The sequence below is a fragment of the Anomalospiza imberbis genome, chromosome 9 (assembly GCF_031753505.1).
Source record: "Anomalospiza imberbis isolate Cuckoo-Finch-1a 21T00152 chromosome 9, ASM3175350v1, whole genome shotgun sequence".
In the NCBI taxonomy this organism is placed as follows: Eukaryota; Metazoa; Chordata; class Aves; order Passeriformes; family Viduidae; genus Anomalospiza; species Anomalospiza imberbis.
Genome location: NC_089689.1, coordinates 7,578,324 through 7,599,671, shown reverse-complemented (window position 1 = coordinate 7,599,671; position 21,348 = coordinate 7,578,324). Strand labels below are relative to the sequence as shown.

The following is a 21,348-nucleotide window of genomic DNA, read 5'->3' as shown; positions in this document are numbered from 1 at the left end:
GCTCACACTGTTTGTGCTGGGGCAGAAGTGGAGGGTTCACCACTGCTGCTGTAGTTAGGAGATTGCACTAATTTGTTTTGGTGTGTGGTGGTTCAGTTGTCACACGTCTCTGTTGGTCCGCTTTTCTGATGGTGAAATGCAGAATTTCTCATAAAGTACCTGTAGGACTGGGACAAGGATGTAGCCATGGCTTGCAGACACACATGTAGCCAAACACAGTCACTCCGTGGCTCTGTAGGGTGTGTGTGTGCCAGAGAAGAACACCAGGAGATATCATACTTCATCCCTTGTGATGTCTAGATAATATAGTAAAAATGCAGTTTGGCCTGGACTAATGACTGAGTTAATATTTTTGGACTCTTTCAGCATATAAATAAATATTCAAGCTGGTAACACTTAATATTAGGAAACATTAGCTTCCTATTACTGCTTTTTCTACTCAGACACCACCCTGAAGAGGCCTCTCCGTTTCAAAATAAATTAAAAAGCACAGCCATGGGAATGAAGTTTATAACGCAGTTTAGGTGTTATGCTATGGTCATAAAAGTGGTTACTGACTACTAACCCATTTCTTCTTAAAATCTTAGAAAAAATTGGCATTAGAGATTGCTCACAGTAATTATTATGAGACATGTAACAGCATTTCTTGGGTATTTGTTGTTCCACAAAAATACCTTGCTCCATGTTTACTTTAAAATAGGCATCAGTCTTTTGCTAACTATTTTCTTCTCTGTCAGAAGGCATTTCATCTCCCCTCACCTACAGGTTAATTTCCAGCTATTCATACTATAGTAATTTATCACTCTTGCCTTGTTGTTTATGCTGGATATAATGGCAGTTTACACTGTTTTCCTGAGTCAGTATAAATTTAATTTCTGTGTACTGCTTGAGCAAGCTTTACAATGTGAAAGGAGAGCCAACAATACAATTAGGATGAATAAAAGCATTTTGGGTTATGTAATATGCATTTGTGCTACTATTATGCAACAGAATTATTACTTGTGGCATCCTTAAATCCATTTTGAATTTAGCACTGTTGCCTGCTGCCTCACACAGGACCTTCTTTGTTTCTACTGACTGAGCAGAAAGTGATGATGAGCTCCACAATTAATTTAAATTACATTTCTGGAAGCAGATAAAAAATAGTGTGACTTGTCACAGGACAAGTGTTCTGTTGGTAGTCAAAAATCATGATACCAGATGAAATCTATCTGACTGTGTTAGTGGTAATATCAATCATCCCCTCTTTTTGCTAGGCTTGGTATTTATTAAAAATGACAGCATGTATCAGCATTTTTCATGAAAGAAGCATGGCAAAGGGCTTTCCTGACCATTGTTGCACAAACAGCATTTAAATAATAGCTTTCCTCTGGCATTTCTTAGGGTAGGCGTAGGGTTGTCATTTTTAACATCAAGGCAGCTTAGAAATATTGTATATAAGTACAGAATTTGCTGTGCTGTGAGATTGAACCTCTCAGTATTTGTCAGATGGCAGGTGCACTGTACCTATCCCTGTAATCTATAATCAGAGCCACAAGAAGCTGTTTCACACTCAGGTGAAATGTTTGAGTTGTCTGCCACCTTTTACACTTGTTTTCTTTGCTCAGCACCTCTTCTCCCTTATGGTTCCCAGTAGAGGTTCCTGGGTACTTTGGCACCTCCAGATTTCCAGGGCAGACTGGAAGCTGTGAGAGTGTGAGGAAGGAGGAAGAGGAGTTCAGATAAAGGCTGTGAACAGAAGCAGTAATTACTCTTTCTGGGGCAAAGGGGAGCTGCCTCAGCTGCCTTTACCTCCTTAAGGACCTTCTGTAATCCATACCTGGAAAAGCTCTTAGTAGTTTTCACAGATAATCACTGCTGCTTTACGCAAGTCCCAGAAGACTTAGTAGAGCTCTTCTCTCAGGGAGACACTGTGTAACACTTCCTTTGGGTCCAGAAGTCAAATATCTTAGAAAATGAGCTGATTGTACTGCCAAAATGGGCACTAAAACCCATTTCCTTGCCTTCATCCTAGTGCTCTGCTCACTTAGCTGTTTATTATTCTGAATATTTATTTACTGCTTAGTTTGGAGATTGGACATTTTGGTGTTTTTGGGCACTGAAGAGAGGAGGATACTGAGTTATACAAATAATTTTCTTCTAACAGAGAAGGGCTTTGGGAAGATACTTAGTACAGGACACATTTATTTAGTGGATTATAAGAGTGTTTGTAGTAAATGTCATTTAATGACAGATATACCTCCAACAATGTAAGATGCACATGACTAAGAGTCTTACCTGACTTACTGGTTTCTTTTTCTTGCTTTTCAGTTTCAAATTAGGAACTTGGTAAGCTTCAGTGTCCAATCAAAACCACTACAAGGAATATTTCATAATACAAGCTATGAAAATAATACATCCCTGGCATGCCTAAGAGGGAACAGGATTGTGGTGAACTGCAGATCTGTGAAACATGACAAACAAAAAAGCAACATCAATAATCTGATGATTCAGGTTCAGTTAACTCAATGACAACACCAAGTCAGATGACAGAAGAGGGTGAGAGGCCTTGTATTGGTTTTGGTAAAAGTCTTTCTAGCAAGAGAGGTGAGAGGCAGGACGGGAGAGAGCTTTTTGTAGGTAGGAAGTGACAAGAAGGCAAGTGCATAAATTGTACAAGGTAGAGATGGAGATCTGGAGCTATTCAGGTGATTTTTATTTTTTTCTTTAAAAACCTTGTATGCTGCACAGTGAACCTCCTGGGTGACTTGATTCTCAGTGAATAATAAAGCTACATTCCTTTGCTGCACAGATGCTTCTGGGTGGGTAAATGCAGAGCAGGAATTTCTATGTTCCCATGGCTGGATAAGCTCCAACATTTGTAAGACCTGCACAAAGCCATTTTAACCTAGACCTCTTTGAAGATTTGGTTTAGTAATGCACTTGCTAAAACTCCTTTAGATGCATGCAGGGAGATGTGATTTGTGAATTAGGCTTCTTTACTTTTGCTTTGATTCATGTAGAGCTGGTCCCACAAAACTCACCGATACCCAAATGAGTCAAAATTTGCATCGCTTCAGCAGGTGTGAGAATGCAAAGCTCAGCACCACGGAGCTTATTTCTTGTTTCTTATTTTGCCCAGAGTGGCTTTAAGTAGCTGCAAGGTGTCCAAGTGAAAAGGTTCAAACTGAGCAGCAGCATTTGTTTAAGAGGCTTTTTTCCTTCTCTCTTTTTGCCCACTAAATCTGCCCCACAGCTTTTGTGACTGTTTGCCAGATACCAGCCAGGCTGTGAGCTCGGAGGAGAAAACAAGAATGCCTTTTGTGTCATGATCATGGAATTAATTGGTCCTGGAAACTCTGGGTCGCTGTCAAGAATGGGTATTTATGTGGCAAGAAAGGAAAGGAAAAGGGCAGAGCTTTGGAAATCCAGGAATACCCCTCATTTTCGGAGCTTAGGAAAGAGTTCATAAACTTACTTTGGCTTCTGAGTTTGATGCAGTCAGTATGCAGAGTTCTGGTTTTGTGTGGGTGTTTTGGTGTGTTTTTTTGTGGTTGTTTTTGTTGGATTTTTTTGTTTTCTTTTGTTTGTATTTGTTTGCTTTTGTTTGGTTTGTTTTTATTGTTGTTTGTTTGTTTTTTAACAGTATCCAAAATGAGGAAATGAGAGTTACTGAAGTGGAGAGAGTTCTGTGGAGAGCTCTGCCATAATTTTATTTCATTTCATTTCATCTCCAAGTGCACTGTAGGATAAAAGCATCTGCCTTTGTCTGCAGGACATCCGCCACTGGCCACCCAAGCACTGCACTGCCAGCCACGCGTTCCTAGGCTGGAAATTCTGCCTCAAATTCGCAGTTTTACCCTGCAGACTGTCTTCTGTGCTGGCAGCTGGGCACGGAGCTTTCCTAGGCTGGAAATTCTGCCCCAAATTCGCAGTTTTACCCTGCAGACTGTCTTCTGTGCTGGCAGCTGGGCACGGAGCAGTGCTGGCATCTGCGGCGCTCTGCCTCTGCCGGGCCCACGGAGCTGAGGGCGGGGATGGGAGCGACCTGGCCCAAAACCACTGGAAATTCTTGTGGCTCTGGTTGATAAGATTAGCCCGGGCACTGCTGTGTGGCACTGTTTGGGCAAAATCGCCACTTCTCAGAGGGTTTTGGTGTTGGGCGGTCATGCGGTGGAGTTGGGACTTGGTGCAGATGAGTGTCCGCTGCTGCGGGTCTGTCTGTGCTGCAGCTGCGCCGCGATCCCGCTCCCTGCGCTCGGCCAAAAACTCCATCGAGCTCTTCGCTGGAAGGAAACGCTTTGTCACAAAAGTTGTTAATGTCTTCGCAGTTGTTCTTTACCAAAATACTTGACTAAGACAGCTAAACAGCTTCTGTTTCATCTGTCTTGCTGTTTTCTTTAGTGATGGGTGTTTGCATGTTAAATAAAGGATATTTGAGGTTTTTCTTATCTTAGACTGACATTATGGATGCTTATACTTCTGGAGCTTTTTGAGTACCGTAAATCAGCTTTTCAAGTTCCATTATTTGATTTTTTTCTTTTTATTTTCCCCAAGGATAAGTGTAAATATTAAAGATACGTGTTGTAGAACCTGCAACGTGTAAGGAAGCAATGTGGAAAAAAGAAAGCTAAAATCACAAAAAGCATCTAATTTCTACTTTCAGAAGGTTAAAGTAGGCTCATATTTAGACAAACAGTGGGAATCTTGATTAGAGTGCTTTATTTTGAGTTACTGTGCAAGTTACTGCACTTCAGGCACTTTTATTCTAGCATAGGGTGTCTGTCCAGTAAGTTAATAAAAAGAGTGGAAAACTCTCCATCTGGAAAAGCTATAAGTTTAAAGGAAAGTGAAAAGCATTTAAGAATCTGTCAAAATTGGTAAAAAATGCATTTAAAGGGCTAGTTAGATGCTCCTGAAAAAAACTGCAGAATTTCTGATAAAACAAATCTGTAGTGGAGTGGTAATATTTCAAATGACTGAGCATGAAGAATATTTTTCTACCTGGGATATTGTTCATCCCAGTTTTAGTATTTTTTCCAGTCTGCGTAATGGAAAACAATTAGATTGACTTCATCCCATGATTCTCACTTCCAGAAACTCAACAGATAATATTTGCATTGGAAAAAACCTGTGCAGAGCAGTGGGGCTTTTTGGGTGAAAGCAAATCTTTCCAGGGATATTTCTAAGACAGTGACTACAGTTCTCTATGTCTATGTTAGGGTAGCAGCCTGGTTCTGTACTGATCAGTTTTAACTTTCCTTTTTTTCTTGAGTCTCCAGTCCCTCTGGCTAGGCTGTAGCATTTATTTAGGCACTGGTGGTGTTTATAGTTAGTTTATATTCCCACTGGAGCTCAACAGGTAATGTTTGGCGGAAGCTTTTCAGCCTGGATGTGTTTTGGTGTGCACGGAGCTCTCCTGTTTCAGCTCGAACTTTATACGTAGATAATGTTTAGTGCTGTAGAGCTGTAAGATGATAACCTTAAAGACAGTGGGCCCCTCTGAAGGTACAGCATTGCCAAGGGTTAGTAAAGTTGTTGGAATTACACTACATCAGTGCACACACAACCTCAGAAAATAGAGATTTGCAAGGATATACCTCTGTTTAATCTTTCTACGTTTGCTTTTGTAAGATTCTGTCTGTCTTGTAGGAAGCTACTTGCTCATCACTTACACTTGCAGATTATCAAGGTTACAATCCGTTGCCTGGAAAATCAAAATGAGATTTAAAACAACATAAATCAGATTATAAAATGCCATATCTGTTTGTTTTAGCGGACCAAGAAAATGTTACTGAAGCCCTGAAATATCGAGGTCTCTGTTAGACCACTGGACATGGTGCTGAAGGAGACAGAGGAGAGCTGGAGAGCTTTTTGTGTTCTTTGGGTGTACAAAACAATGCAAAACTGGTGTCATTTCTTGGTACCACTAACAGTGGTCACCATGCACCCCTGTCAGAAATTGCAGAGAGCTTTAGGAGAGTTTTTTCATGGCAGTAAATAGAATGTTCCTCTGAGCAGAGAGCTCTAAAGCAAACATGAAAGCTCCTTTGCCTTTGGGTAGCCTGGTTGTGTCAGTGAAGAGATGCCCTCTTGATTAAATCCAGACTGAGCAGTTTCCTGTTAGCATGAAACTCAGCCCACAAGGTCTTGTTCTCAAAGCCTGTTATTGAGCTTGTCTGCCAAGTCCCTTTTCCTTTTAAACTTACAGGCACAATTGCTAAAATAATACAAATACAAGCAATCCCAGAACTCTCACAATGATTTCTAACAGTCTGATATTTTGCTGACAGAGTTTTAGATTTTTCAAAAACGGGGTTGGTTTTGTTTTGCTTTGGTGGGATTTTTTTGGGGGTTTTGTTTCTTTTTAACATTCTCCCAACATGATGTCTTAGGGAAGTTGTAGTGTTGCAATTAATGGAAAATTTTGTGCATGTATCAGTCTTGGAAGCAGATTCTGCCCTTGTTTTGAATATACTCAAATGAGAGAATGAGAGGGTTTTATGTGCCCTGAGTGAATATTCCTGTAAACCATTACACTGTGAGTGGGGCAATCTGCTGGATCAAAAATTAAGAGTTAAATACAGTGGTGCAGACTTTCTTCCCTGTCTGAAAGTGGTTGTATTGTGTAACTAGTTAGTTTCAAAAGTGTATCACAATTGTAAGATGAAGAGTTAGCAAGAAAATTGCAGGGGGTTTTTTTATGCAACCAAGTTTTGCTTAAGGAAAATTTGAATGTAAGAGAGTTACATAGTGGTAACAGCATATCCTGTTAATAATTTTTCCATTATGACTGTGTCATATGTAATTCCAGATACACTTTTAGTTCATTTTTATAATTCATATATTTCCAGGTGCACCTTTAAGTCAGATACATTACAGGTTATACACCTTTTAAAGATCCATGGAACAAAATGTAGCAAAGTATTTCCCTGCCTAATCTGTTTTGTTTTTGTTTTGTTTTTTTTGTTTTTTTTTTTTAAATACAGACAGTAATGTTGTACTTTAATGTTGCAGCAAGGATTTGTTGGATCTCATGAAGCTGGGACATGAGATAGCAGAGCTTTGTAAATAATATTAGCGACAGAACTTTAGAATGAAGTTAAAGACATCTATATTGTTTAAAACTGAAAAGGATGTCTATTAAAAACAATTCCAAAGCAGTGGAGGGTAGTGATGTAAATAGGAAGTGGGTGGGGTATCTCTTTAAATTATCTTATTAATAGATTTTTTTTTTCCTTTGTGTTTTGCCTAAGGAAAGTATCCCAGTCAGGGTTGGTAGTGACTGTCGTGAACATGCTGTCTTCTTGCCCTCAGTATCAAGGTGTTTGACTAAATATTGGACATTTTTAATTTACAATCCCATTTTTTCCTAATATTTTACAAAATAGACTCACAAAAACACTTTCTGAACTGCCCTCTAAATAATGACATAATTTACGGAAATGCTCTTTCAGACTCAAAGCAGGCTGTAAGCATTTGAAACAAAGGCTGTTTAAAAAAACATACCCCCACAAAATTCCAAACCCTAAATTTATGGGCAAATATTATGCCAAGTGGAAACTCTAAGAGAAAATTAGAATGTTAGAATGCCTTGTTTGCAAGATGAGTTTGACACCCTCCTTGCAAAAAGTATCTTGAAATGTTTTTGCACCAAATGTGTTCTGACCTTGGGTCCTGTTGGTATTTTCAGCAAGGGAATCGCACGTGCCAGTGCTTAAGTTATGGTCAGTTTTCATGTTTATTCAGAAGTTAAATGAAACACTGAATTATCACTTTTAATCCCTTCAGTATTATTCTCTTTGTGGGATAATGGATTGTCTTTTAGATAATAATATATGGTGGAATGATGACTTAACCTGATAGTGTTCACATTATAAAATGTTTTTTTGAGTATGTCAGAAAAATGTTTTAAAATAAAGTTACTTTAAAAATCCATTATTTTATACAGCATTTGGTGCTTGGAGAGTACCAAAAATCGACAAAATCGTTTAGTAACTGGTGATGGCCAATTCCTGTGCAAAGATAGGATTTAATTTGTGTCAGGGATCTGTCTCCTGCCTGATTTTTGTGCTTTTTATTTCCTTTTGTAGGGTGAAGGAGACCAGTTACCCCCAGAGCACACTGTCAGACAGTATGAAACATCCAAGATCAGGGCTATAAAAGCTGGAACTTTGGAGAAACTGGTGGAGAACCTTCTCACAGCTTTTGGAGATGCGGATTTTTCCTACATCAGCATTTTCCTTGCAACATACAGGGCCTTTGCTTCTCCCAGAGCAGTGCTGGAGCTCCTTCTGGACAGGTAAGAGCCACTGCTGTGCAGTGGAAGTGCACCCATCCTTTACACCAAAGAGGAAAGCTGTCAGGAACTCCTTCCCTTGCTTTTAGTGGGCATGGATTTAATAACCTGTTGTCAAGAATACTGCAAAATCCAGAATTTCAGCATAAAGATCCAGTCTCTAAATGCATTGCTGCTCACATCCCAACACCCATCAAAGCATAGGTAAGGAAAGTGTGCCTTGTCTGGCTGCTAAAGAACCCAGCTGGACCAACACAGCAAAATGAATTCAAGTTTTCTCCAAAAAGCCCAACAGAATGCATGGGTTGCAAAGTCTTATCTAGAATAGGTTCCAAAATTTTGTTGGATACCACTGTTTTTAGACCTAGCTCTTCTGTTTGGGGGTTGCTGATTCGGAGCAGGGATTGTACAAACACAAGAAAGAATTTGCTCTCCCGTTCTATTAAGTCACATGAATATGCAGCCATAAATTTTTGCAGACAGCTCAAGAACTGCTAAATGTTACAAGAATAGCTTTTATGGTCAGATTTTAAATCATGGCTGCTGTCTCTGCATAAATGCTTGGAGCACACAGCATTGGTTTCTCACCCTAAATTCTGAGACATGGCTGCGTCAGGGGTGCTCTTATTTTGGGAGTGTCATATTCGTTGCACTTTCAAAATCTGTGATTCGCAGAAATGGTTGTTCTGGCATGAAGTAATTAGAGAAGCAGCATAAGAACCCCTAGGGTTTGATTTTGGCTCTTCCACTAGGTAGATAAGAAACAAGGCATGGGTAAATTATCTGTGCTTTTCTATCTGAAAAGGATAATCCTGGCTGTTTTGTAGGAATGCTGTCTGGCTCAATTAGTAAAGATAATAATAATAATAACCGGACAGGTAAGCAGTCAGCTGAGAAAAGAACAGCCATCCTGGAGAGTAGACTTGGTTACAGTTACATTGACTCTTCTGTGCTTTGTCTCTCAGTCCATCCCAATTCTGGTCCAGAATGTGAGAAATTATAAAAATTGACAGTGGGTACGTACAAGAATATAAAAACATTGAGGCTCTAAGGAAGTTGGCCTTGCCTTCCTCCTCTCACACTGATTTAAAGAGGTGAAAATGTCTGGAGAGGGCAGGAAAGCCCAGGAGAACTGTCTCCATAGAACAGAACTCTCTTTTCTGAGCCCATTTTCGATCCTGATGATTGTGTACCTCTCTGAGCAAGTTCCAATATCCCCTTCAGAGGAATAGGCTGCCTGATCTTGTCAGCATCATCCCCAGCCTTTTTTAATACATGACAGGATCCACAGGAAATCCTAGGAGGTTACCACTTCCTTCCTTTCTCACAAATCATAGGAGTGTAGTGCCTAAGAATCCATGGATGTTTCTCTTGGCTTTCTGTGTATCATGGATAGTCTAGAATTTTATGGCTTGGGAGAAAATATAGATTAAATTTAAGCTATAAAAGTTAGAATGATATACATGTAGCTGAGGAATATGGACTTGTGACAAAAAGCAGATGTTATAAGGAAAAAAACTGAAAAAAAGATGGAAAATAATTGATTTTAACCAACTTGGTTTTCATCTCTAGATTTGTTGAGAATAAGTAGCCCAGAGCCTGCATTTTTGCAACTTTGTTTTTAGTGACACTTGTTTATGATCAGAGTACAGAGACTAAAGGGGGTGTCAGTGCATAATTTGTGTTTTGTTTTGTGTGAAGAAATAATGAAAAAGGGAATTTCTTTAAAAACAAAAAAAGGCAGCACAGTTTTGGCATTTGTTGTCAGTTTTAGTTTCATCTGAAGAGCTTGAGTCCTGTCTCTTATTCTTGGGGATAGAGCAGGGTTGTGGGGTAAGGGAACAGTTAGAAATGCTGAGCTCTTGTTGTTTGGTCCAGGGTAAAACAGTGATGTAACCAGATCAAAAAAGGCCCTTCCAGCTTTTTACAGGTGAACAGCTCCTTGGGAGAGAGGAGGAGGGAACAGCTTCCGTATCATTTGCAGGATACTTTGTTTTGTAGGGACATACTCACTGAAAAACCTCCTCCCCAGTGTATTTGTGGAAGCTGGATCCCCCTCAAGTCCAGTGCATTCAGTTTCTGCTGGATTTGCTGTGGATACAGTGCTGCAGAATTGTCTGATGAATGTGTTAGCCTTACACAAACCCAGCTTACACAAAAAGTCCTGGGACTCTTGGGAAAACGTGCTGGGAAATGTGCATATCCTGTACCCTAAGCGTGTGGGGAAAGCTGTTGGCCATTGGATGCTGTCTGCAGAGTATCCTGTCCAAGCAGTAGTGCTGACTGAATTTGGGGCTGGAAGCGTTCATGGTGTCCAAAAGCAGCTGAGGTGCTCTTCCCTGAGTCAGGGAAGCAAATAAAAAAGTGGTTGCAGTGCTTAAGAGAAACTTTAGTTTTAGAAGCAGTTTTAGAAATCTGGTTGTTACATTTTTTATTTTCTTTCCTCCAGAACTTCGCATTGTGCTTTTGCTTTTGATTAAATTTGAGACAGAAGCACTATTCATTTTTTTAGCCAAATTCAGCCTATAAAGGTTTTCTTTTAAGATAGATTAGAAGTCACTAGACAAAATCTTGAGCATAGACTGGTATGTTGAGAAGTGAGTGGGATGACTTGTGTTCCCAAAGCTGTTTAGGAGTAATTGAACATCCACATCCCTTTAGCATTCATGGGAGTTTGGCATCTAAGTGGAGCAGACAGCTTTGGAAGTCTGCCAAGCTTTTAACACTGTATGTTCTGATATTTTCTAGTTGTTTGGTACAAAGGGGCAGGGAGAATTAAAAGAAAAAGATCCTGGTGGCATTTTGATGTAGAAGCCTTCCATGGAAGTTCCCGGAGGGAAGAAGAGTGGCTCCTTCTGGCCCTGGATGTGGGGATGCAGTGTGGTTTCTTTGGTATTCCCAGGGGGGTATTCCGAAGTGTGATGGAAGCCGGAGGTGGTTAGCTGTCCAGATGAGGTTAGAAGGAGGCCAAATTCCTCTCTTCCATAATGTATTTTGGCCTGATAACCGTGTTCCTCAGAACTGTCCTGTGCTTGGCCCAGGCACAGAGAAAGCAGCAACCAGTCCCTGTCTGGAGCAGTTAACAGAGGGAATTGAGACTGTTTGGTGGGAGATTTGGAGCTGGGTAATGACAGCGAAGAACAAGTCAGATTTATGTTTCCCATTCATTCCTTTTGCAGGAGGATGGTTTGCTGCAGGGTGAATGGAGAGGATGGGAGGCAGAGGGGGAGTATTGAAGGAAGGGGTCCTGCGGTAGCAGAGCCATATGTTTTGGGACAGCAGCTTTGTGGTGTTTGACTCACTGTTGTTCCTGTGGCATCTATTATTTCATCTCCTTTTCCTTTATATCAGGTGGCTAGTCTACTCAGCTAGAGAAGTGATTTCACTTCCATGACTCCATGTGTGTAGGATTCAAACCACCTTATTTTTCCTGAGGATCTGGCCTTCCAAATTGCTTGTTTCAATGCTTACAAGCTTATTTAGGATTTTGTTTGGGGCCACTGCAGAGACCACCTTTCCTTATTATTTCTGAGTTATTCAGAGTATATTCCTCCCTCCCTCTTAAGAGAGATGCAGGGATGCATTTCCAACTGTTTTCCAGTATTTAAACATTCAGTATTACCCATTACATTCTGGTCTCATTTGCTTAGTCAGTCCCTTTGAGTGCAGTCTGTAACTTCCCAAATGCCAAGCAAGGCTGAAAAGTTCTGTGAGCTACAGGATCCTTTTGTTTCTCATGTCTCTTTTTGTATGCAAAGCATTCCTACAAGGCTGGGCAGTGAAAGGCTCTTTGTCCCGGAGCTGGTGAGAACAGAGTGCTGGAAGGCTGCAGAAAGGCTGTTCTTCACATCACTTGTGTTGTTAACTCCTCCTAACCCGTATTTAATGACCTGTTGTACACGGAGAGATGAGAGATAGGCAGAGATTTACATCAGGCAACATGAGGAAGAGTTATATCCTTCTCCAGTTTTGCACAGAAAACTGCCTGCTCTTTATTGCCATCTTAGGGATTTCTCCTGTAAAACTCAGCTTGTGTCTCAAGTGGGATTTAAACACAAGTGCCTGATGTTCTGCAAAGACATATTTAATACTTCACTCAATAGTAGGACAATGACGTTGGGACTCATCTCATTTCCTCAAAAAATTAACTGCAAGTTTTGAAAACTGAATATAAAAATACTGGAAAACAGTGGCAAATGTATCCCTGCATCTCTGTTAAGAGGGAGGGAGGAAAATAATCTGAATAACTCAGAAATAATAAGGAAAGGCGGTCTCTGCAATGGCCCCAAACAAAATCCTAAATAAGCTTGTAAGCATTGAAACAAGCAATTTGGAAGGCCAGATCCTCAGGAAAAATAAGGTGGTTTGCATTTTTATTTTAAAAAATTCCCTAGCAGTGCCTCTATATATGAAGTCTTAGACCAGTACTTGAGGGGAGCATAAAACTACCACCAATTCCATCCACTGAAATGTTTTTGGATGAGTTTGTGACAGTTCTGACACAAACCTTCAGGGCAGAAACAGGTCACTGTGTTCTCTCTGTCTGATGTTACCAGGTTGTTGTAGCACAAGCACTTAAGGATGCACTTGTTTAAACTCTTCAGATTATTTGAGATGTATAAACCTAAATGGATAAAATCAGCTTGTCTTATTCTGGACAGTGAGTAATTGTTCATGAAACCTGCCTGTAGGGAGCCATGGAATTCTTCATGGATAATTATGGAGCTGTATATCTGAAACAATGGGCACTCCTGCTGAAAGTGAAGTGGATGATCCTGCCTGCAAGGCACAGGGTTATGCCTTGTAGGTAAGAGATTTCCCTTTGGCACCGTTGGAGTTGTGTCCACGGTTCCCTCTTTCCCAGTGGTGTTTTCACAGCATCGTGGGCTTTTCTCACTGATATTGCGAGTTTGGGCACGAAGTGAGCACTTGCTGCCTAGGAAACCTTGAAATAACACTTGGAACTGTTAGGAATGGCAGGTGCTAGAGACACAGAAGCTGTATTGGAGAAGGTGGTTGTGTTACAGTGTCCTTGCACACTGGAATATTGCCCTGGGAAAGGATGGAGTGAAAACAGGCAGAAGGGTCTTGGAACTATGAGCAAAGACACTGTTTTGGTCGATTCCTCCTGTGTGCAGGCTGCTTCAAATAAATTAACAAATTAGGTTGGAAGATACTGGCTGTTTCTTTAGGATTTTTTCCCTCCTAAATGAAATAATCTTCAAGGTCCTTAATTCTGCACACCTGTTAAGATTCCTTGTAGTTTGAGCTGGAAGTGCTTTGTGTTGTTTATGGTAATTGTATATGAATGATGCTATTTGGGATTTTGCTTTTATTCAATAGAGTTTCTTCTAAACATCTATGTCCTTTTTCAGGTTTGGAAACCTGGAGACCTCAAGCCATGGAGAAGTGGCAAACCTGAATTCCTTGGAATCTGAGATGGTACTCAGGGCGTAAGTATGGATTTGCATGTGGAGCAAGCCCCAGACAGGCTTTGCTCTTGGAGGAGGACACGAGCAGCAGAGCTGTTGTTTCTGTTGAAAATTCTCAGCACTGTTTGCATGCTTAAACAAGCTGGTGGAAAGGCTAAATGCCAATTGTCTTGTAACACATCCAATAATACAATCCAGGCATCTTTTGCAGGGAAATTGTTTCAGAATTAAACATGAGATGAACACATCTAGGCAAACATTGTGCTGATTAAACAAACAAAGAGTGTTTGTTTCCTCTGCCTTATCTGTGGTAATAAGTGGTTCTTGCTTATGAGTGAATTTGTCATTACAGCAATGCCTGCAGAGCAAAGCTGAGGGTGACTCAGGCAACGTGTGTGCATGGATCTTTGCCATTAGTGCCCTGTGATTTACACTGCTGCTTTTGGTGAAATCTAAATTCTGACGTCATCCTCATTTGCAAAAGAAATAGCAAAGCTGTTTTGAACTGCAGTTTAAATGAGAAAAAGGCGGTTTGGCTGTCCTCCTAGGGTTTTATCTTTAGACATTGGGTGTAAAATGTGCCTTAGGTCATCAGCATTTGTACTTTGACATCTGTGGTTTGCATGCACTGTGGCATGCATGGTTATATTTGATTACAGAATGAAGATGCTTGATTCTAGTCAGCATTACTGGTTTTCTGTTCCTCTTACCCCATGGGACTTGACATAGGAGCTCAACCCTCAGTCCCTCCTGACCAGTGAAATATTTTGCTTCCATTTTGCCATGAGAACTCCTCAAAGAACAGCTGGTAGTTAAAACTTGGTTACAGGCAGCAAGGAGGCAGCATTATGTCATGGGTAGAAGCAATAACAGTCAGTCAGTGGTTCCCACACTTCCATCCAGATTGAGCTCTTCCAGCTTTGGGCAAACCATTTGGCATTCCCTGATCTCAGTCATAAAACGTGAGCTAAAGCTCTACCCTTCTTGCAGAATAGCTGAAGGATTTATACTGGGGGTGAGGAATGAATTGCACCAGTAAAAACCATGGTGGGATTAATCCCCCAGCTGCCTTTTTGTTGACCCAGAGGACTTTGATAATGAGATGGAGAGAAAAGGGGTGAAAGTAATCTTGATGTTCCCTCTGTCACTTGGGCTTTGGGCAAAATGCATCAGTTTTTAGTTATACCTGCAGGTGAGTGTGCAGGCAATTAACATTCAGTAGGAGAGTGTTTGTTTTGGTTTGTTTCTTTGTTTGTTTTTAGTGGAAGTATTTTCCTCCTGACATACATACAGTTTACCAGCCTTGTCAGTTGCTTCCTGCTGCATCTATGCTTTCTTCCCTCTTGGAACATAACACCTTTGCACAGCCAGGGACGGACAAATGGATAAAGCTTGTGGTCCTTTTCCTGTGGTAGCTCAGCTTCTGATGAGTTTTCTGACAGATTTTTCATCAGTGTAGTTCAGAACAGCTGATTTTGATCCTTTGGCCTTCATAAGATACTTTTTTATGTGTGAATTTGATATCTTTACTCAAATCCGTGTCTATAAAAAGTTCAACAATGAAGTCAAAAAGTTATTTATCAGGTATATATACATGTTTAAACAGATCCCATATAAATATGAATTCACTTTCCTTCCTTGAAAATTTCCATTGCTTTCAGTTGCTCTGGCTTCTCTTCTCTTAGGTAGGATTAGTGGTATCTGGAAAGTGTTTGGCTTTGTAGTCCTGTTGTGAAACGTGTACTTCTGGTAGTTCAGGTTTTCTCTTGTCTGGGATAATTCCAATATAATTGCATTTGCCCTCTTTTCTCATAGAACAGAAACATGATATAATTGTGCTCTTAGTTTTATATGACTTGGAGAAATAGGAGGGAGCAGCAGTAGAGCTTTGTTATTTCTTGCCATTAACTCTGTATTTCTCAGAGGAAAAATATCTCATGGGGAAGCCTGTGGTCTGTGGCCAGAGACATTCTGCATGCATCAGACTCCTGCTGTGGCAGCTCAGAGGCTTTAAAAAGCCAGTTGGGCCATTAGAAGTGGGATTCAATTTAAAGCATTTCCACTGGTTTGACACAAAAAAAATGCTGCAGAAGTTAAGAACAACAAGAAGGAGAGTTTATGACTCCTTAAGTACCTCATGGAGCCTGAAAGAAGGAGGGGTAGCAAAAACTGAGGGTATGCATGGGAGGAACATTGTCCTGTGTGGTGTACTGTAAGCCCACAGGTTACTGCCTTCTGCATTGAAATTCTCTGTTCTTATTGCACTTGTAGTATAGAGCTGTGATGTACTTTGAGGAGAATGCCTGATGTTAAACAATCTATTTTTTTAAATTATGTGAATATCCCACACAGTGTTTATGTACCTGCTTCGGTGTTCAGAACCTGCAGATCCTAAAGCAGGGCTTGAACACATTTTTGGCACAGTCTTGTTAGAGGGGCTTGTGGGAGCTTTAAGCCTGCCCTTCTGTTCCCAGATCCTGCAGTGATTCCAGACTGCTGCAGTGATATGTACTTGTTCCTGACCCGAGATCACTTCAGCTGTGTTCAGAAACATGCCCACCTAGGACCCCTTCTGCCAAGGGGATTTTCTCCTCTTCACTTGAACATCACTCCTATCTTTTCTGGGGCTGCTGGAGTGGTCAAAAAATTGGATTTTTCAACAGACGTCTGACTTAATTACATCTAATATGTGGTTTAAACAAAGGTACCGTACTATTTTGAAAAGTACAAAAATTTGTAAGCTTCAAACAGCCTGCCTTTTTTGTTCCCTATCAGGACCCACCTTAGCTTTTTATGTTCAGTAATTTGCTTTCCACGCTTCTCACTACTTTCACTCCCTCAGACAGTTTATGATCACAAGTGACTGAAGAATACAGTTCAGAAAGGGTCATGTATACCAGCTAAACATCTTAGTAAGATGGACTTCAGCCTTTGTTTCCAGAAATGTGATGCTGTGTCTCTTAGTTGTCTGATAAGAGTTGAAAGGAGTAGCTTGTTTGACCCTCTACCTCCTATAAGTAATTTTTTTTGTTCTTCATGTTATCAACAAGATTGCCTTGTGCTGTGTCTCATGCTGCATGTTTTTGTGTCAAGGGGTGACAGACTTCCCTTCTCAATGTAGGTTGTTGCTGTCTTTGGAGTCTTCTGTGTTCTCTGCATGGTTTTTAGCTTAGGACTTCTTCACACTCAGAAAAATGTGTAACACACCAAGGTGTGACAGTTCAGAATAAAACCATATATACATTAAACACAAACAAATTATCAGCATGATGAATTAAGATTTAAAGAGAAGTTCATGAAATTTCTACAATAATTCAGTTATGTTCTTGCCTTTTAAATGAGGTTGTGTAGTTCAAATGTGTTGTTTGGTACATGTCACCTCATGAAAAGCAAATTAAGAAAGAAAGTAAAGCAAAAAGTAGTTCTTTCTCTTACTCATGTCTGATGTGTAGAAGGCTCTTTTCATCTTATCAGGCAGAGTCATGGAAAACCTGAATGGGATAATCAGCTCCTTGAGATCTTCTGCACCTTTATGTATTCTGGAAAGGGTGTCAGCAAGCCAAGCAACTGATGCAGTCTGGAGCCTCCAGTCCTCCCCAGGTGGCCAAGTGTACTGCCCAGGAGATAGAAATAATTCTTTTGGTGATGGGACCTATCACCTGATCTCTCCTGGGAGCAGACCAATTCCTCAGTTAACTCTGTTAAAAGGTTGGGTTTTCTGTGCAAGGTGATCTGTGGAACAGCTTGTGCTGTTTTCCTCCTCTAGTGAAGGACAGTGTTCATTTTAATTTCTGAGATTTTGATTTCTGGACAATCAGTCCACTTCTGGCAGATAGCTGCTCCCAAAGCCCAGGCTCCGTGAATTTAAAGAGGTGATGTGTTAAAAGAGCAGACACTGCTTTCCCCAAAGGCTGACACTGAAGACCAGGCTGAGGACTGGAACTGAGAAAGGAATATAAAGCCTTCCCAATCTAAAATATTGTAGCTGCTTGTACCTTCTGGGATTCAGTGCCTCTGCAGGATCCTGAGATGTCTCTGACTAGTGTGAGGGTCCCAAGCCAGGCCATGGCACTGGAATCCCTTGCTGTGACAAGCCTGTGACACCTGGGGAGCTGAGGCAGTACATCAGCGAGAGGTGCTGAGCCTGGCTGACACCAGTTTTAAAGATTCGTGTCGGTGCAGTTCCCAGAAGGGATTCATTCCTGTCCAGACACACAAAAAAACATCCAGGCTGGCAGTCCAGGCTTGCCTGTGATGTTTGCATTTGGCAAGCCTAGTTTAATGTTAACTGAATTCTAGTTCCTTGGACACCTTACTGAAAAATACAGGAGCACAAACCTGGGAATAGCTGCAGGAAAGGTTTTTCAAGAGGCAGACATGTTGCCATGTTGGTCTGTGGACTTGGACCGTGATTATTTATTTGTTTGCTTTCCAGAGGTCTAACATTAGTACTGCCATGGCTTTTGAATCCTTGAGTAACAGCAAGAAGTCCTTTCAAGCCTCCTCTTGAACTACAAGGCTGTGGTTTCCTTCTGTTACTGGCTTTGGTTTGCTGGTTTGGAGCCCATTGGTGGTGCTTTCCCTCAGATGGACGACAGGCCACAGAAATTAATCAAAATACTTGAGGCTTTTTTGCTTGTCTTGAATGTCAGCTCATAGTTGCATCTGCTTTATTATCAAAATGTGGAATTTATTTGTTATTAAAACTTGGAATGTGGCACAACTGAAAAATACAGACAAAGCACCTTGAAGCTAAAGTGAAACCTTGTTTCATTCCATAGCATTTGGGGGAAATAGTTCAAATAGAGAAAATTAAGGAATTATTTAGTGACCACATGGTATGTCTTGCATGTTCACCTCTCTTCTTCTGCATTAAAATAGTAAATACCCAAAACCTTCAATGTAGTGCCACAGCATTTGGAGTTTTTCATAGTGACAAGCAAACATTCTCCCATGGCTTTTTGTGCATTCAGATCTTCCTGACCAAAACCCTGTGTCTTTTGGTTCCTTCTGAACCAAACAGCCCCACTGGAAACCAATGTGCACAGTTACAGCACTGCAGAAGTAAAATGGCCTGAAACGTTGTATTCCAGGACAATAGACACCAAAGGAATGTGAGACAAATAGAAGAAAATTGACCGGAAGCTTCTGATGCCTGGGAAATCCATGGTGGAGAGCAGTTAAGATGCATTTGGGAGAGCAGCAATCATTCATTCCAGTAAAGCAGATTAAGCTCAAACAACATCAGAAACCAGTGTGGTTACATGAGAAGCAGAGTCAAACACAGGGCAGTGGAAGAGTGGGAGAGTTATGAAAACAACTAGAACCAAGCAGAAAAGAATAATTAGAAAGAGAAATAATGATTGGCATCTCAATTAAAACAAAGAACAGCAAGCAGAGCTCTTCCCTTAGCGGCTTCACGTGTGTCCCAGCAAAAGTCTCCCATATGTTATTGAAAAAGGTTTTTCCAAACCAGACAGAGCTGATAATTTGCTGAAGGTCATCAGGATGGTATTTATAAACAAACTGGCTGTGAGAAGCCACCCTTGGGGCAGCCTTTTCATGTGGTTTGCTTACATTTTACCCTTGATTTAACAAGCAAAACTGAGAAAATATGGGTGACTTAATTTAGTCTGTGTGAGCAAGCCTGAGTTACTGCCTGGACAGTGGAGGAAAGGGAATAGCCATCTGTAATGAGTATTTTCTCAATGGACTTAAGTATGCATTTGGCAAATTATAGCTAGTTTTGTGCACATTCTTATAGAATTTCATAAGAAATTAATAATTTAACCTCTTTTTGCAACTGAGTTTCCCCTTATTCTCCTCAAGTGTTGAGATTCCCTTGTCATTCTTTAGAAGTAATTGCGGTGAGAAGAAAACACCGCTTTTGCTTTTTTGGTCAGAAATTGAGGTTTAACAAGTCCAAGCGCCAAGTCCTGCATTTTGGCCACAGCAAGCCCCTGCAGCACTGCAGGCTGGGGACAGAGTGGCTGGACAGGGCCCAGCCAGAAAGGGACCTGGGGGTACTGGTCGACAGCTGGCTGAACATGAGCCAGCAGTGTGCCCTGGTGGCCAAGAAGGCCAATGGCACCTGGCCTGGATCAGGAACAGTGTGGCCAGCAGGACCAGAAAACCATTCTCCCCCTGTACTCGGCACTGGTGAGGCCACACCTTGAGTTCTGTGCCCAGTTCTGGGCCCTCAGTTTGGGAAGGACGTTGAGACGCTTGAGCACAGCCAGAGGAGGGCAACAAGGCTGATGAGGGGCTTGGAACACAATTCCTGTGAGGAGCGACTGAGGGAGCTGGGGGTGTTTAGCCTGGAGAAAAGGAGACTCAGAGGTGACCTTATCACTCTCTACAACTCCCTGAAAGGTGGCTGTGGTCAGGTGGGGTTTGGTCTCTTCTCCAAGGCAACCACTGACAGAACGAGAGGACACAGTCTTAAGCTATGCCGAGGGAAGCTCAGGTTAGTCGTTAGGAAGAAATTCTTTGGGCTCTGGAATCATCTGCCCAGGGAGGTGGTGGAGTCTCTGTCCCTGGTGGTGTTTAAAAAAAGACTGGACATGGCACTCAGTGCCATGGTTTAGTTGATGAGGAGGTGTTAGGTCATAGGTTGGACTTGATGATTTCAAAGGTATTTCCAACCTAGTTAATTCTGTGATTCTGTGAAACACTTTCTTTAATTCCTATCAAATCCTGTCAGGACTGTTAGAGTTGTCTTCCCAGTAGAGACAAGGCCATGGAGAATTCCCATATGGTGGGAGGGTCTCATTTCCCCCCTCCACTGTGCCCTGCTGAGCTGACAGAGCTGTTGGACCTGGAGCTGCCACAGTCCTGTCACCTTCTGTGCAGCTTGTGGGCAGAGAGGGGTGGGTGAGTTCTTGGTCCCAACAGGCTCAGATACACTTCTCCAACTACTTGTGTAGGTTTTTGAGACTGAAACCTTTGGAGATGGGCTCCAAGCAAAGCTGGTGTGGAAATTAGAAGGCTTTCTGATAGGTGTGAAACTTGAAAGCATTGCTTAGCAGAGCCTGGACTCTGTGGCCAGCAGCACAGGAGTTAAGCATTGAGGGTTTTTTGTGTAGGCAGGAAAGGAAGAATTTATAACTCCTAATCAACCCATGAAAAATGTAGTCTGTAGTGTTTCTTTCCTGTCTGAGCTCTTGGAAGGCCCCTGTTCCTATCTGAGTCTGTTGAGTAGGGAGAGTTTCTTTGCAAGGGCAGCAAATATAAAGCTACTGCACGATATGGGCAAGTGTCCAGCCCATTTCTGGAAAGCTGCCTTATTCCCTGGCACTCCAGTAGAACAGCTGGGCAGCAGGAGATCACTAGGGCACAGTGTACCTCTTCTCTCTTTCCTATTTCTTCTCTTGAGTGAAATGAGTTTGCTGGCAAATTCAGTGTCTGTAACAGCTGTGAACTCTTCACCCTGCTCTGTGAGACTGTATCTGTCTTAAACTCTGTTTATTTTTCAGCTTAAGAAAGTGGCCACCAACCAAGCCTCTGGAAACTGAACTTAGTGTGGAGAGTGTGTGAACAATATTTGTACAAAACCTTGCCCTGGGGAGAGGCTCCTCCTTCCAAATCATGGCTGGATTGGTCAATGGTTGTAGGAATAGAATACCTAGCTGGCTTTTG

The 21,348-nt window shown here is 41.5% G+C and overlaps 1 protein-coding gene across 3 annotated transcripts in view; it reads left to right on the top strand.

The window, feature by feature from the left end:
* RGL1 (ral guanine nucleotide dissociation stimulator like 1) overlaps positions 1–21,348 on the top strand; it is a 54,707-nt gene that overhangs the window by 12,422 nt on the left and 20,937 nt on the right. For all 3 annotated transcript variants that reach the window (XM_068199509.1, XM_068199508.1, XM_068199510.1), the window contains 2 exons: positions 8,073–8,281; positions 13,654–13,731. In XM_068199509.1, coding sequence (XP_068055610.1) covers positions 8,073–8,281; positions 13,654–13,731 — 287 coding nt within the window. The remainder of the gene's footprint in view (positions 1–8,072; positions 8,282–13,653; positions 13,732–21,348) is intronic.